This window comes from Pelobates fuscus, chromosome 6, assembly GCF_036172605.1.
Source record: "Pelobates fuscus isolate aPelFus1 chromosome 6, aPelFus1.pri, whole genome shotgun sequence".
Taxonomy (NCBI): Eukaryota; Metazoa; Chordata; class Amphibia; order Anura; family Pelobatidae; genus Pelobates; species Pelobates fuscus.
The window spans coordinates 299,451,228-299,469,685 of record NC_086322.1 but is presented as its reverse complement, the minus strand read 5'-3'; the positions used below and the strand labels follow the sequence as shown (position 1 = coordinate 299,469,685).

General features: G+C 45.4%; 1 protein-coding gene across 2 annotated transcripts in view; it reads left to right on the top strand.

Annotated features, from left to right (window-relative positions):
- Nucleotides 1-18,458, top strand: part of CDH4 (cadherin 4) — a 415,426-nt gene that overhangs the window by 350,286 nt on the left and 46,682 nt on the right. For both annotated transcript variants that reach the window (XM_063459612.1, XM_063459611.1), the window contains exon 5: nucleotides 491-646. In XM_063459612.1, coding sequence (XP_063315682.1) covers nucleotides 491-646 — 156 coding nt within the window. The remainder of the gene's footprint in view (nucleotides 1-490; nucleotides 647-18,458) is intronic.

The window sequence follows — 18,458 nt, the reverse complement described above, 5'->3', positions numbered from 1 at the left end:
ATTGTTTTCATCATATTTATTAAGATCTAAAAAGTGGTGTTTTCTTTATATTAAATTCTGCCAGTTTTCACAGAAATTCCTATTTCAGAAGACAGACAGATTTAAAGTAACCGAAAAATTGTGCCAATTTTTATGTCAGAAAATTGGTGGAAACATTCAGAAATCCATCACGTCTTCGATAAGATGGTGCATATTCAAAAATAGCGGCCAGGGTTAATTTAATACAATTTGCCAATAATCGGATGTAAAAGTGTAAATTATACTTTAATAACTTTCTCCCGTGAGCCCTAGCCGGCTGTGTGACCTCAAACAGTATATAGCGAGGCTCACATGGTATTAAATCTATGGAGTGGGGGAAGCCTTGTCTGCAGGTGATCTGGTCTTTGTGGACCACGTAAGTGTACTTTGTGAGCTGGATCAAGTCAGGTTACAAGGAACCATATCAAACTGTGGCAGACACAGAAACATGTATTATTTGGATTTCTTTCAGATTCGTTCGGACAAGGACCGGGAGAGTTCGATCAGATACAGCATCACTGGCGTGGGGGCAGACCAGCCGCCCATGGAGCTATTCAAAATTGACCCCATCTCTGGACGAATGTATGTGACAGATCCCCTGGACAGAGAGGAGAGAGCTTCATACCACGTGAGCTAAATCCATGTTTTCTTTACTAATGTTACCTACCTAAACCCCAACTGCATGTGGAGTGGGTGACTGCAGTCCAATAAATATTGAATTAAAAGTTCCCGCACTGCTGCCTTTAAGTGTCAGCGCTGTTTGCTCTAAGCACGAACGGTTAGTGCACAGTGTCGAGTATAATGGAGGTAACGTGGTTTATATACAGTATGAAGGGTTAATGCACAGTGCCGAGTATAATGGAGGTATCGTGGTTTATATACAGTATGAAGGGTTAATGCACAGTGCAGAGTATAATGGAGGTAACCTGGTTTATATACAGTATGAAGGGTTAATGCACAGTGCAGAGTATAATGGAGGTAACCTGGTTTATATACAGAATGAAGGGTTAATGCACAGTGCAGAGTATAATGGAGGTAACCTGGTTTATATACAGTATGAAGGGTTAATGCACAGTGCAGAGTATAATGGAGGTAACCTGGTTTATAGACAGTATGAAGGGTTAATGCACAGTGCAGAGTATAATGGAGGTAACCTGGTTTATATACAGTATGAAGGGTTAATGCACAGTGCAGAGTATAATGGAGGTAACCTGGTTTATAGACAGTATGAAGGGTTAATGCACAGTGCAGAGTATAATGGAGGTAACCTGGTTTATATACAGTATGACGGGTTAATGCACAGTGCAGAGTATAATGGAGGTAACCTGGTTTATATACAGTATGAAGGGTTAATGCACAGTGCAGAGTATAATGGAGGTAACCTGGTTTATATACAGTATGAAGGGTTAATGCACAGTGCAGAGTATAATGGAGGTAACCTGGTTTATATACAGAATGAAGGGTTAATGCACAGTGCAGAGTATAATGGAGGTAACCTGGTTTATATACAGAATGAAGGGTTAATGCACAGTGCAGAGTATAATGGAGGTAACCTGGTTTATATACAGTATGAAGGGTTAATGCACAGTGCAGAGTATAATGGAGGTAACCTGGTTTATATACAGTATGAAGGGTTAATGCACAGTGCAGAGTATAATGGAGGTAACCTGGTTTATATACAGTATGAAGGGTTAATGCACAGTGCAGAGTATAATGGAGGTAACCTGGTTTATATACAGTATGAAGGGTTAATGCACAGTGCAGAGTATAATGGAGGTAACCTGGTTTATATACAGTATGAAGGGTTAATGCACAGTGCAGAGTATAATGGAGGTAACCTGGTTTATATACAGTATGAAGGGTTAATGCACAGTGCAGAGTATAATGGAGGTAACCTGGTTTATAGACAGTATGAAGGGTTAATGCACAGTGCAGAGTATAATGGAGGTAACCTGGTTTATAGACAGTATGAAGGGTTAATGCACAGTGCAGAGTATAATGGAGGTAACCTGGTTTATAGACAGTATGAAGGGTTAATGCACAGTGCAGAGTATAATGGAGGTAACCTGGTTTATAGACAGTATGAAGGGTTAATGCACAGTGCAGAGTATAATGGAGGTAACCTGGTTTATATACAGTATGAAGGGTTAATGCACAGTGCAGAGTATAATGGAGGTAACCTGGTTTACATACAGTATGAAGGGTTAATGCACAGTGCCGAGTATAATGGAGGTAACCTGGTTTATATACAGTATGAAGGGTTAATGCACAGTGCAGAGTATAATGGAGGTAACCTGGTTTATAGACAGTATGAAGGGTTAATGCACAGTGCAGAGTATAATGGAGGTAACCTGGTTTATAGACAGTATGAAGGGTTAATGCACAGTGCAGAGTATAATGGAGGTAACCTGGTTTATATACAGTATGAAGGGTTAATGCACAGTGCAGAGTATAATGGAGGTAACCTGGTTTATAGACAGTATGAAGGGTTAATGCACAGTGCAGAGTATAATGGAGGTAACCTGGTTTATAGACAGTATGAAGGGTTAATGCACAGTGCAGAGTATAATGGAGGTAACCTGGTTTATATTCAGTATGAAGGGTTAATGCACAGTGCAGAGTATAATGGAGGTAACCTGGTTTATAGACAGTATGAAGGGTTAATGCACAGTGCAGAGTATAATGGAGGTAACCTGGTTTATATACAGAATGAAGGGTTAATGCACAGTTCAGAGTATAATGGAGGTAACCTGGTTTATATACAGTATGAAGGGTTAATGCACAGTGCAGAGTATAATGGAGGTAACCTGGTTTATATACAGTATGAAGGGTTAATGCACAGTGCAGAGTATAATGGAGGTAACCTGGTTTATAGACAGTATGAAGGGTTAATGCACAGTGCAGAGTATAATGGAGGTAACCTGGTTTACATACAGTATGAAGGGTTAATGCACAGTGCAGAGTATAATGGAGGTAACCTGGTTTATATACAGTATGAAGGGTTAATGCACAGTGCAGAGTATAATGGAGGTAACCTGGTTTATATTCAGTATGAAGGGTTAATGCACAGTGCAGAGTATAATGGAGGTAACCTGGTTTATAGACAGTATGAAGGGTTAATGCACAGTGCAGAGTATAATGGAGGTAACCTGGTTTACATACAGTATGAAGGGTTAATGCACAGTGCAGAGTATAATGGAGGTAACCTGGTTTATAGACAGTATGAAGGGTTAATGCACAGTGCAGAGTATAATGGAGGTAACCTGGTTTATAGACAGTATGAAGGGTTAATGCACAGTGCAGAGTATAATGGAGGTAACCTGGTTTATAGACAGTATGAAGGGTTAATGCACAGTGCAGAGTATAATGGAGGTAACCTGGTTTATAGACAGTATGAAGGGTTAATGCACAGTGCAGAGTATAATGGAGGTAACCTGGTTTATATACAGTATGAAGGGTTAATGCACAGTGCAGAGTATAATGGAGGTAACCTGGTTTATATACAGTATGAAGGGTTAATGCACAGTGCAGAGTATAATGGAGGTAACCTGGTTTATATACAGTATGAAGGGTTAATGCACAGTGCAGAGTATAATGGAGGTAACCTGGTTTATATACAGTATGAAGGGTTAATGCACAGTGCAGAGTATAATGGAGGTAACCTGGTTTATATACAGTATGAAGGGTTAATGCACAGTGCAGAGTATAATGGAGGTAACCTGGTTTATATACAGTATGAAGGGTTAATGCACAGTGCAGAGTATAATGGAGGTAACCTGGTTTATATACAGTATGAAGGGTTAATGCACAGTGCAGAGTATAATGGAGGTAACCTGGTTTATATACAGTATGAAGGGTTAATGCACAGTGCAGAGTATAATGGAGGTAACCTGGTTTATATACAGTATGAAGGGTTAATGCACAGTGCAGAGTATAATGGAGGTAACCTGGTTTATATACAGTATGAAGGGTTAATGCACAGTGCAGAGTATAATGGAGGTAACCTGGTTTATATACAGTATGAAGGGTTAATGCACAGTGCAGAGTATAATGGAGGTAACCTGGTTTATATACAGTATGAAGGGTTAATGCACAGTGCAGAGTATAATGGAGGTAACCTGGTTTATAGACAGTATGAAGGGTTAATGCACAGTGCAGAGTATAATGGAGGTAACCTGGTTTATAGACAGTATGAAGGGTTAATGCGCAGTGCAGAGTATAATGGAGGTAACCTGGTTTATATACAGTATGAAGGGTTAATGCGCAGTGCAGAGTATAATGGAGGTAACCTGGTTTATAGACAGTATGAAGGGTTAATGCACAGTGCAGAGTATAATGGAGGTAACCTGGTTTATAGACAGTATGAAGGGTTAATGCACAGTGCAGAGTATAATGGAGGTAACCTGGTTTATAGACAGTATGAAGGGTTAATGCACAGTGCAGAGTATAATGGAGGTAACCTGGTTTATATACAGTATGAAGGGTTAATGCACAGTGCAGAGTATAATGGAGGTAACCTGGTTTATATACAGTATGAAGGGTTAATGCACAGTGCAGAGTATAATGGAGGTAACCTGGTTTATATACAGTATGAAGGGTTAATGCACAGTGCAGAGTATAATGGAGGTAACCTGGTTTATATACAGTATGAAGGGTTAATGCACAGTGCAGAGTATAATGGAGGTAACCTGGTTTATATACAGAATGAAGGGTTAATGCACAGTGCAGAGTATAATGGAGGTAACCTGGTTTATAGACAGTATGAAGGGTTAATGCACAGTGCAGAGTATAATGGAGGTAACCTGGTTTATATACAGTATGAAGGGTTAATGCACAGTGCAGAGTATAATGGAGGTAACCTGGTTTATAGACAGTATGAAGGGTTAATGCACAGTGCAGAGTATAATGGAGGTAACCTGGTTTATATACAGAATAGGAGGAATATAAATAGGGCCAATCCGTATAACCACAGAGGAAATGTGGAAATATCAGAGAATATAAAAAAATATCCTAAAAGAGCCTAACGTAGAGCTACAAAAAACGGGGGTAACCCAATAATAGTACAACAGAAAAAAGAGGAGACCCTTTAAACAAGGGGATCCCAATTGTATCTTATTTTATTTTTTTATTGTTTTTTTTAGCTACAATTGAGATGCCCTTCTTTCAAGGGTCTCCTCTTTTTTCTAGTTTATATACAGTGTGACTGTTCCGGGCACACCATCTTTTATTAATGGACAATGCCCCCAAAAGTGGAGACGGTGGTTTACTCCAATAAAGAGACCAACTAACACTAAAACTGCCATAAAAACACGATGATCGGAGGGGGAGCATATGCGGATCCCAGGATGAGGGCATTCTTTGCAAATGACCGCTAATTGTGTATTAACCCAAGAGGACAGTCCATGAAGAGTACGTTGGATGAATCCTCAGAGTCTAGTACATGAGGGGTTAAATAAATGCCTTATATCCTTAAGATTTAACCCTTTGAGCTGTTGAACAGCTGTTATTCTCTAATAGAGTAAGAATGGTGCATTGTGGGATCCCCAGCAATGAGCCAGTTAACGCCAGAAATAACCATTGATAGTTTTTATCTGCCAAAAACAGGGCAAAAAAAATGCCGTAAGAGGTTTTATTGGATGTAAAATGTGTCTCCGTGAACAGGCGTCCCCCAGACAGTAGAAGATGGAGGAGCTCCTTAGCCGCGCATTCTCCATGTAAGATGGCATTACACATATGGCCTGGCGTTTACACGCTCCGAAGATGATTGTGAAGAATATTCATAGCATCGTTGAAGCAACAAAAGCCCATTAGAATGACTGTGAATTGTGTGATAAGCTCAGCCTGGGGGGAAGATAAATACTGCTCCTCTTAGTATCACGCAGCCTGCACACAAATTACCTCATTCCAAACAATATGGAGTCTGGCGCTGCGGCTAGTCCCTGGAAAGCAATCCGACATGGCGCTCTATAGTACAAAGCAGAGTATTAGCCATGCCAAGCGTCTCTGTCCTTCACAGTTACTCACGGCCTCCATTTTATTTTTTTGTGAGGACGGTGGTTGCTTAATGGCCATGTGTGATGTCATTGCGGCACGGTTACCTGCCGGGTGGTGAAACACGGTACAGGCATTATCTGGCCCACTTACTAGAGACAATGACAGCCCTGTTTATATGAAGTGAACTCAGCTGCTGACGCATGACAACATGGCGTCTTGCTGTGCTGGAAGAGTCTTCATTAAACTCGCCTGTCTCTGCATTGCAGTAATGGCTCCCTCACGCCTTCATTTCCCAATTTCTGTCTACGCACCACACGCCGGCCTGTTTCAGCATCTGCCTCTCAGCCAGAGGTGCGAATGGTTCTCTCTTTCGGAGGCTGTCAATCAGTTTCAGTCAGGAAAACATATGTTCTCGTAACACCATCATCTCCACTCGTCTGCAGAGAATAAACACTGTGATACAGGACGATAACAGCACAATCAGTTATTCTTCCATTGTGTTCCCAGTGTTGTCAGAGGTACACATAGAACCCTCACTAAGCTGTGCTATAAAATACACTGCACCTCCTTACGTCTGCTATTTCGGTTATGTGTATTATAGCAAACTAACAGCACTGCCCAGCTGGTGGTACAGCCTTCAGAATGACAGCCCCCAGTCACTGCATATAATATGGCAGCCAGCGGCGGCACAGCTTGTACAATGACAGCCCCCAGTCACTGCATATAATACAGCAGCAAGCAGCACAGCTTGTACAATGACAGCCCCCAGTCACTGCATATAATACAGCAGCCAGCAGCGGCAGAGCTTGTACAATGACAGCCCCCAGTCACTGCATATAATATGGCAGCCAGCGGCGGCACAGCTTGTACAATGACAGCCCCCAGCCACTGCATATAATACGGCAGCCAGCGGCGGCACAGCTTGTACAATGACAGCCCCCAGCCACTGCATATAATACAGCAGCAAGCAGCACAGCTTGTACAATGACAGCCCCCAGTCACTGCATATAATACAGCAGCCAGCAGCGGCAGAGCTTGTACAATGACAGCCCCCAGTCACTGCATATAATACGGCAGCCAGCGGCGGCACAGCTTGTACAATGACAGCCCCCAGCCACTGCATATAATACAGCAGCAAGCAGCACAGCTTGTACAATGACAGCCCCCAGTCACTGCATATAATATGGGAGCCAGCGGCGGCACAGCTTGTACAATGACAGCCCCAGTCGTTGCATATAATACAGCAGCAAGCAGCAGCACAGCTTGTACAATGACAGCCCCCAGTCACTGCATTTAATGGCAGCCAGCAGCGGCACAGCTTGTACAATGACAGCCTCCAGTCACTGCATATAATATGGCAGCCAGCAGCGGCACAGCTTGTACAATGACAGCCCCCAGTCGTTGCATATAATATGGGAGCCAGCAGCGGCACAGCTTGTACAATGACAGCCCCAGTCGTTGCATATAATACAGCAGCAAGCAGCAGCACAGCTTGTACAATGACAGCCCCCAGTCACTGCATTTAATGGCAGCCAGCAGCGGCACAGCTTGTACAATGACAGCCTCCAGTCACTGCATATAATATGGCAGCCAGCAGCGGCACAGCTTGTACAATGACAGCCCCAGTCGTTGCATATAATATGGGAGCCAGCAGCGGCACAGCTTGTACAATGACAGCCCCCAGTCACTGCATATAATATGGCAGCCAGCAGCGGCACAGCTTGTACAATGACAGCCCCCAGTCACTGCATATAATATGGGAGCCAGCAGCGGCACAGCTTGTACAATGACAGCCCCAGTCGTTGCATATAATATGGCAGCCAGCAGCGGCAGAGCTTGTACAATGACAGCCCCCAGTCACTGCATATAATATGGCAGCAGGCAGCGGCAGAGCTTATACAATGACAGCCCCCAGTCACTGCATTTAATGGCAGCCAGCAGCTGCACAGCTTGTACAATGACAACCCCCAGTCACTGCATATAATATGTCAGCCAGCAGCTGCACAGCTTGTACAATGACAACCCCCAGTCACTGCATATAATATGGGAGCCAGCAGCAGCACAGCTTGTACAATGACAGCCCCCAGTCACTGCATTTAATGGCAGCCAGTAGCTGCACAGCTTGTACAATGACAGCCTCCAGTCACTGCATTTAATATGGCAGCCAGCAGTTTGTACAATGACAGCCCCAGTCACTGTATATATTATGGCAGCCAGCGGTCCTCTAATACAAGCCCCGGAAAAGATGCCAGCATTTCAATATATATATCCAACCCAATCCAAATGACCAGCAAAACGATCACAAATAAAAAAAGATCCATCTGTCTTACAATATACAGCAAGCAGTAAAACAATAGGTCCATTTTATAGTTGGTATACAATCATAACTTTTACATCTGCAAATATGAGCATTGCCAAGAGTAAATATCTATATATGGACTTATGATTTCATTTATTTTTATTTTAATGTCAATAAGAACTCACTTTATTAAAAAATGTTTCATAGTAGCCAATCCAACTATTAAAAATATATATACCACACAAGCCTTAAAAAGTTTTAACCTTTATCTCTTTTATAAACCGATGAAAGAGCCACCAGGCCACCATGTTCTGTCTTTCTGATCTACCAGGCCCATCTATCGGGTGAAATTATTGCCAATTCCTGAGGTTACACTGCAGGGATTATTGTTTTACAGAGATCTTTTTATTGTTAACGCGGTGACATTACTAGTCATTTGGAAGGACTGAAGATCCATGACTCTCATGAAAGAAGCGGACTGTGATTTATATGCATCTATGCTCTTCTGGTGCCGAGCACCTCCCTATATTATGAAGTATTTCATTGTGACCTTCTCACCTACGGAGATATATATGCAGAACAAATAACCCGATCTGCAGCCACTAATGGGACATCAGTATCGATTTCTGTGAAATTAATGTAAAAATCAAAGAAGAGGAAAAATAAAGAAAGTAACACAAGTTATCAACTTCACAATGTGACACTGGCAAAGAGTTCCAAAGAATAAAGAACACCGAGGGGTTTAAGAGTAAATGTAAAAACTATGTTGCTGTTAAAAAAAGAAAAAGCACTTACAACACAATGAAGGCGTATTGAATAAATGCTCAGTTAATTTAATTTTGCTGAACATTGAGTGTTTGCAGGAGGCGATTACGGGAGCGCCTGTGCCAGCCAGTTGTGTTCTACGTTAGCTGACATTTTCGAGATGAGTTTCTCCATAAAAGGTGTTCCCATTGTCCGTGGGAGTGGAGATAGCAAGAAGGTCCGGTATATATCCTGCCAAAACACATTGAAACAGAATTGATCAATCATTGTGGAACTAAGCTAACATTATCCTGAATTGAACGCAACAAAGTCTTGAACACACGTTCAGGCCGAAGTCAGAAAGAAACTCCTTGCTGTGATACCCTGATATGCCTGTGGCTGGTGTTTAGAATTGCCGTCAGATCCATTTGTAATTTCAGCTAGCTGTGGCTCATTCACATGGCACTTTCTGATACAGTCACTATAGTCTAGGCTGGGTCAGCTGAAGGGGTTTCAGTGTTAGAAATATATTGGTGGCACTGCAGTCCAAGGTGAAATTAACTCCGCAGACACATTTTGAACAGTGAGTGCAACAAATATGTAGGCTTTGGGCATGCTGCTACGCCATTACATGGAGGAAACCATCCAGCTCTTAGACCACATCGAAGACCACAGCTCTAGCAGATTTATGGCTCGTCTCTCAGAACCTTCGCTAGAAATACGAGGTTTAATATTAGTTCAGTAATGATTCTCAAAAACCGTGCAGCATTGGGTTAATAATTTGGCCTAAAGAGCTACACTAAGTGGTCCTTGATGGTGGTGGCACCATGCACAATAGTCCAAGGTTATCCAGATTGCTGGGACAGAGTGTGTCAGAATGTTCTATATATTATCTCATGTCTAGGCAGCCTGTAGACTGGGGTAGTGATATGTACATGCACAGCCTTTTTTTTTTTTTCATGGTGCGGTGAGAGGGGAGTCTATTGAAGGATTTGCTCTAGGAGTCACTACATTTTTAAGCCTTAATTTATGAATGACACAATAATCTTGTAGACCTGGGTCAGCGATGACATGGTGACAGTATAAATTGTGATAAATTATATGAAGAAAAAAATATCATATGGACTCTTGGCTGTACGTGCAGGAAAGCAGGACAATTCTTTGTTTTTGTTGTAATTTAGCAGCTGAAAGATCCTGGGTTATGTCCCTGTACGCCCCCACCCCACTTGTACCCCTAACTAGTAAGAGTAGATCTCATCCTACTTTGCAATGCTGCAGAATATGTTAAGAACAAACAGATAATTTAGCAGCTGAAAGATCCTGGGTTATATCCCTGTACGCCCCCACCCCACTTGTACCCCTAACTAGTAAGAGTAGATCTCATCCTACTTTGCAATGCTGCAGAATATGTTAAGAACAAACAGATAATGCAATGCTGCAGAATATGTGGGGAGGGTGAGGTTTGTAACGTTGAATGATCGAGGCTCAGGACCGTTCCTGGCTGGGGTAGAATGGGTGAGGTTTGTAGTGTTGAATGCTCGGGTCCATTGCTGGCTGTGGTAGAATGGGTGAGGTTTGTAATGTTGAATGATCTGGCCCGTTCCTGGCTGTGGTAGAATGGGTGAGTTTTGTAATGTTGAATGCTCGGGCCCCTTGCTGGCTGGGGTAGAATGCGTGAGGTTTGCAACGTTGAAAGCTCGGGCCTGTTCCTGACTGGGGTAGAATGGGTGAGGTTTTTAATGCTGAATGCTCGGGCCCGTTCCTGGCTGGGGTAGAATGGGTGAATGTTTGTAATGTTGAATGCTCGGGCCCGCTCCTGGCTGGGATAGAATGGGGGAGGTTTGGATTGTTGAATGCTCGGGCCCGTTCCTGGCTGGGGTAGAATGGGTGAGGTTTGGAATGTTGAATGCTCGGGCCCCTTGCTGGCTGGGGTAGAATGGGTGAGGTTTGTAACGTTGAAAGCTCGGGCCTGTTCCTGACTGGGGTAGAATGGGTGAGGTTTGTAATGTTGAATGCTCGGGCCCGTTCCTGGCTGGGATAGAATGGGTGAGGTTTGTAATGTTGAATGCTTGGACCCGTTCCTGGCTGGGGCAGAATGGGTGAGGTTTGTAATGTTGAATGCTCGGGCCCATTCCTGGCTGGGGTAGAATGGGTGAGGTTTGTAATGTTGAATGCTCGGGCCCATTCCTGGCTGGGGTAGAATGGGTGAGGTTTGTAATGTTGAATGCTCGGGCCCGTTCCTGGCTGGGGTAGAATGGTTGAGGTTTGTAATGTTGAATGCTCGGGCCCGTTCCTGGCTGTGGTAGAATGGGTGAGTTTTGTAATGTTGAATGCTCTGGCCCGTTCCTGGCTGGGGTAGAATGGTTGAGGTTTGTAATGTTGAATGCTCGGGCCCGTTCCTGGCTGTGGCAGAATGGGTGAGGTTTGTAATGTTGAATGCTCGGGCCTGTTCCTGGCTGGGATAGAATGGGTGAGGTTTGTAATGTTGAATGCTTGGACCCGTTCCTGGCTGGGGCAGAATGGGTGAGGTTTGTAATGTTGAATGCTCGGGCCCGTTCCTGGCTGGGGTAGAATGGTTGAGGTTTGTAATGTTGAATGCTTGGACCCGTTCCTGGCTGGGGCAGAATGGGTGAGGTTTGTAATGTTGAATGCTCGGGCCCGTTCCTGGCTGGGTGTCAGGGTACCTGAGGTCTCTACCTTTGTGAAGGGTAGAGACTTAGTTGTTTATCCGTCTAGACACGCCATATCTCCCGTTCCTCGCGGTCCATCCAGTCATTCTAACGCTGGCCGCAAGGGATCCGCTTCCTTTTCTAACATGACGCTCGATACGTGACGTCTTGACGCTATCCCGAGCGACCTGCCACTCTATTGGCTTTATCCTATCAGCACTCAGCTGAGGCGTGTCTACTCTCCGGACTCAGGGTATTTAAGCTTGCTTCTCTCGTCAGCTCATTGCCCTGTCGTGGTTCTAGCTTGTCTAGTCACTCAGTGCTCTTGTATTCTAGTCTTCTCTTTGGTTTTGACCCGGCTTGTTGTACTATTCTGCTTATCTCTGTTATCCCTCTGACCCGGCTTGTCTCTCGCTTACCTGTCTTCTCGTTCCCTCGACCTCGGCTTGTCTCTGACTATTCTCTGTTATTCTATGTACGTTAGTCCGGCCATTCTAAGGCCCGGTATACGTACCTTCCTACTGTTTGTACTCTGCGTGTTGGATCCCTGTCCCGATCCTGACATTACGACAGGGCCAATGGATCCTGCAGGTACAAACAGTCAGCTTGGTTCTTCCGACCCCAGGTTTGATGCCATGGAACACAGGATGGATCAGATGGCCCTAGCACTACAGGCGCTATTGTCTCGTGCTAGTAACCCACCAGAGGAGACACGTACTCCTTCGATCTCTCCTGTAAGTTCAGGCCTAGAAGTAGCTACTGTTGGGGCTTCTTCTCGTATTACTCCACCAGTACGTTATGGCGGTTCTCCTGAGAAGTGTCGTGGCTTTTTGAACCAGATCAGCATCCATTTCGAATTACAACCCCGCTCCTATCCTACAGATAGAGCGAAGGTTGGATTTATTGTTACGTTACTCATTGAAAAGGCTCTGCGATGGGCTAATCCTTTATAGGAGAATGATAACCCGTTAGTCTATAACTATAATGCCTTTGTAGCTGCTTTTAAAAGAACTTTTGACCCCCCTGGTAGGAAGGTCAATGCAGCTAAATTACTGTTGCGCCTTAGACAGGAAAATCGAACACTTGTGGATTATGCACTAGAGTTCAGATCCTTGGCGGCAGAGGTTAAGTGGAACGAACAGGCTTATATAGATGTATTTTTAAATGGGTTATCAGATGTAATCCTTGACGAAGTCGCTACTAGAGAGCTCCCTGAGAATTTGGAGGATTTAATTTCTTTTATCTCTCGCATTGATGAACGCTTAAGAGAGAGGCAGAACACTCGAGACAGGACTCGTAGACCCTCCTTTAAACTAGCTCCTGCATTTCGAAATTCTGAGATCGAAACCTCACGTTTCCCTGAGCCTATGCAGATAGGTAATACTCACCTCACAGAGGAGGAGAGACAGTACAGGAGAAGGGAGGGTTTATGTATGTACTGTGGAGACAGAGGTCATCTACGCCTAAATTGTCCCAATCGTTCGGGAAACGCTCGCACCTAAGTTTCTCTAGAGGACAGGCCTTGGGTGTATCTATTTTGTCCTCTGTTCACAATTATAAAGATCACAGGCTTCTGCTACCCGTTTCTTTGACTTGGGAGAAGGGAGTAGTAAAAACCATGGCTTTGATTGATTCTGGAGCTGCTGAGAGCTTTATCGATCAAGTTTTTGTTAACAAGCATACTATCCCATCCCAGTTAAGGGAGACACCTCTGGCCGTTGAGGCCATAGATGGTAGACCTTTACTTGAGCCTGTTATTTTCCGTGAGACCATACCTATTAATTTAACTGTTGGTATCTTGCATGAGGAAGACCTACCCCTGTTGATCATTTCCTCTCCTTCTATTCCCATAGTCCTGGGGTACTCCTGGTTAAAGAAACATAACCCTATCATTAATTGGGAGTTAGGGGAGATGATCTCATGGGGCCAGAATTGTCAAGAGAAATGTTTGCGGAAGGTCTCGCCCCTTTGCCTGGCGAACACGTCGGCTAACTCCTCTAATCCTACAGAGACTCAAATACCACCTCAGTACCTGGATTTAAAGGCAGTATTTGATAAAAAGAGAGCCGATACTTTACCTCCACACAGATCCTTTGATTGCAAGATTAACCTACTCCCTGGTACCATGCCTCCCAGGGGTCATGTATACCCGTTATCTACTAAAGAGAATTCAGTTCTAGAGGAGTATATTCACGAGAATTTAGACAAGGGATTCATTAGGAGATCCTCCTCCCCTGCCGGGGCTGGATTTTTTTTTGTTAAAAAGAAGGATGGTTCACTTAGGCCTTGTATTGACTATCGAGGTTTGAACAAGATAACCATTAGGAATGCTTATCCCATTCCTTTGATTACCGAACTCTTTGATCGTTTAAAGGGTTCTACTATTTTCACCAAGTTAGATCTCAGAGGGGCATATAACTTGGTGAGAGTCCAGCAGGGACACGAGTGGATGACGGCGTTCAATACTCGTTACGGTCACTATGAATATACAGTTATGCCTTTTGGGTTATGTAATGCACCGGCTGTATTCCAGGATCTGATAAATGAGGTTCTTAGGGAATTTCAGCAGGAGTGTGTTATTGTATACCTGGACGATATACTCATACATTCTAGAGAGATTGAGACTCACCACGAACAGGTCAGAAGGGTTTTGCACAAACTTCTTCAACATGGTCTGTACTGCAAATTGGAGAAATGTAGTTTCGACCAATCCCAAGTACATTTCCTCGGTTATGTGATCTCTGGGGAGGGATTTAAGATGGACCCGGATAAGCTCCAGTCCATTCTGGATTGGCCTCTACCCAAGGGTCTCAAGGCCGTTCAGAGATTTATTGGGTTCTCCAATTACTATAGGCGCTTTATTAAGGGTTATTCTTCTATTATTGCGCCCATCACCAATATGACCAAACAGGGGGTTGATACTAAGAATTGGTCTACGGAAGCTCTCCTTGCTTTCAAAACTCTCAAGGAGCTTTTTGCTTCCGCCCCAATTTTAGTTCACCCTAATACCACTCTTCCTTTCCTACTTGAGGTAGACGCCTCGGAGACTGGCGTAGGTGCTATCCTATCCCAAAGGCTAGGTGTGGATAAACCATTACATCCATGTGGATTTTTTTCTAAAAAATTGTCTGGTGCTGAGAGCAGATATGACATTGGTGACAGAGAACTACTAGCTGTTTGTAACGGATCACCTGGCACCCCGACTTGGTACCTCCGTTAATGGATGCTCCTAGTGCTTCCTGAGGACTCCAAGCACTCTGGCAGACACCATAATCACCGAATCCGAGAAACCTTTAAATTCTCCCAAGCGTATAAATGCTGTAGACCATTGAATAGGAACCATACGAATAGGCTTGTACCCCTAGCAGTCAACTGGAACAGCATACAATAAATCCTTCCCCCAATAATGAGACGACACATCACTTTGAGGTTAAAACAGGAACTCTCGACTGGCTCATCCAGCCTGGCTTTTATTACACTTGTACACTTACAGGCCACACCCAGGGGGAGGCATAAAATCACCAATCACACATCTGGTGCAACCCACACATTCCCTCCCCTCAGATAAACAGTTAAACCAATTATTACATACAATAAAAATACAGTTTTCACATACACACTGTAACCATACATCCAATTTCAATAAAAGTTGCATATTCAGACTCAGCATACATCAAACATAAACACTTCCAAAAATCAGCCAAATCCCTCCAGTGGATCAAAAGTTAGCTGGAAGTCCTTTATGACCGACCGCAAGCACAATTTCCTGCCCAAAACAGTTCCATAGATTTGGGCTGTGCGGTCGGTCAATTTCATGCGAAAAAACGACTAAGTCCCATTTCGAACGGGACTTAGTCTCTGGAGCTGCAAGTTCAGTATGGAAGAAGGTAAGGGTCAGCGGTGTTCGGCAGAATGTGTAGCCGATTTTAGTTCCACAGAATCTTTAACATACACCGCTGACCGCATTCGAATGACCAAAATGGCCGCCGCCACGTGTTCGGATGCCGAATGGCGGCCACCCAGCGCTCGGCAATTAACCTGCAGTAACCTCACAGCCTGGGAGGTAAATTGCCTGCACACTTTAACTTCTGGGTGGTCCGCCTGTGTGGTACTTGGTTCAGTAAGCCCTATTTACTGAACCAAGTGGGGGAAAGCCAGGAACAAGTTATTTTACAGGTCTGGGGACATAGTCTTAAAGGGACATTGTTCACCAAAGTTACAAGATGTCCCCAGCCGGTTCTTAAAGGGCCATACACACCAAATAAAAGTCCATACGTTTTCAGGGGCCATAGTCTTAAAGGGTATTGTTACCCAAAGTCTCAATATGTCCCCAGACAGTTCTTAAAGGGCCAGCAGCAGTACAATAAAATACCATTCACTGTGCTTAAAGGGCCAGTAGCCGCCATATAAAGTACAATATGCCCCAAATAACCCAGGGGCCATAGTCAGTAGGTAGGAGGCTAGCAACCAGGCTTCTCCAGGGCCCAGTGGCGAGGTTGGTTTCGCCACATTTCTCCCCTTTTCCAAACAGACTAACAGGGTACCTGACCTCTTGCCGGTCAGTGCCCTTGTTAGTCCAGCAGCCCACCCACAAAACAGAAACAGCAGTACAGCCCACCCACAATAAATGGTTACTACACCTGAGTAAGGGAATAACTTGTCCAGGTCCAGGTGCCTCACCACGGCTGTGTGGGGGACTGGTAGGCCGTTTTGGTGGGTTGCTGAGTGGGCAGAGACCAGCGGTACTCTGCCCTGATGCCAGCACTACCACGGGAGTAGTCTGGTTGGAGCCTGGTTGCTGGAGACCGACTGTCTCCCCTTTAGCTGCGCAGCTCTGCTGTTGGTGGGGGAGACCGACTGTCTCCCCTTTGGCTAAGCAGCCTTGTTGCTGGGGGACAGGACTGACTGTCCTTACACCCTGTGCTGTAGGTGCAGAGACCACAGTCCCATCTGCACAGTTGTGGGGCTTACAGTCTCCCCCTGGTACATTAAGCTGCCGCTGGGGAGAGGTGGTAGCCAGCTCCTCTCCCATTAGAACACTCTGCCGCTGGGGAGAGGAGGTAACAATCTCCTCTCCCAGGCATACTTTCAGTCTTTGTGGAGGGAGACCGACTGTCTCTCCTCCCAATGCAGTGTCCTGCTGCTGGGGAACGGAGACTGGGCTCTCTATTCCCAAAAAATCACGCTGCTGCTGGGGGGTAGGACCAACTACCTCTGCCCCCTGTAGCTTGGGCGCAGAGACCACGGTCCCATCTGCGCTGGTGTGGGGCTTACTGTCTCCCCTTGGTGTGCTAAGCTGCCGCTGGGGAGAGGGGGTAACAAACTCCTCTCCCTTACACACTTTCAGCCGCTGGGGAGCAGGGCTGACCCTCTGTACTCCCTGTAGGCAGGGCGCAGAGACCACGGTCCCATCTGCCCTGGTGAGGGGCTTACTGTCTCCCCTTGGTGAGCTGTGCTGCCGCTGGGGAGAGGGAATAACAAACTCCTCTCCCTTACACACCTTCAACCGCTGGGGAGAGGGGATAACAGGCTCCTCTCCCTGCACCGTAGACTGCCGCTGGGGAGCAAGAACGGCACCTTCAGCTCCCTGTAACGCACACTGCCGCTGGGGATCTGGGCCGACTGCCCAGCATCCCTGTAGGGCCGGTAGAGAGACCGCAGTCCCATCTCCACCTGCCATCTGTGGGTCTTCCCAGGACCAATCCGTGAGGCCCCTCAACATTTGTGAGTAAGGGCCACCTGCTTCCCCACCTGGCAACTCTGGCTGCTGCTGGGGATCTGGGCCGGCTGCCCAGCATCCCGGTGGAGTGACCTTGGTCCCATCTCTACCTGCCTGTTGTGGTTCCTCACAGGACCAGTCTATGAGGACCCCCACTTCGGGTTCCTCCCGCCGCCTCAGGGAAAGACGGCTAACCTCCTCGGATGCAGCCTCTACCCGGCTGCTGTAACGCTCCTGCTGCTGAGCATACTTCCTCTCTTTTGCCAACCGGAATTCTCGGTCCAGCCTTGTGTTTCGCTCGGCCATGACCTGGTTCCAGATCACCCGGCGTGTCTCCATGGGTATATCATCCCCATACTCGGCCACTCGCTGCCTCACCTCGGCCAGCCAATCATCTCCAGAGCCAGAACCTTCCATACTTGTCTGCTCCCAGGGGCGCTGCACGACTGCTAGCGTTGCCCTCAATTTGTAAATCCAAATGAACTGTGTCTCCGAGCTGCTTTACCTCACACTAGGACGCCATCCCACCGCTTGCCACCAATGTAACGGATCACCTGGCACCCCGACTTGGTACCTCCGTTAATGGATGCTCCTAGTGCTTCCTGAGGACTCCAAGCACTCTGGCAGACACCATAATCACCGAATCCGAGAAACCTTTAAATTCTCCCAAGCGTATAAATGCTGTAGACCATTGAATAGGAACCATACGAATAGGCTTGTACCCCTAGCAGTCAACTGGAACAGCATACAATAAATCCTTCCCCCAATAATGAGACGACACATCACTTTGAGGTTAAAACAGGAACTCTCGACTGGCTCATCCAGCCTGGCTTTTATTACACTTGTACACTTACAGGCCACACCCAGGGGGAGGCATAAAATCACCAATCACACATCTGGTGCAACCCACACATTCCCTCCCCTCAGATAAACAGTTAAACCAATTATTACATACAATAAAAATACAGTTTTCACATACACACTGTAACCATACATCCAATTTCAATAAAAGTTG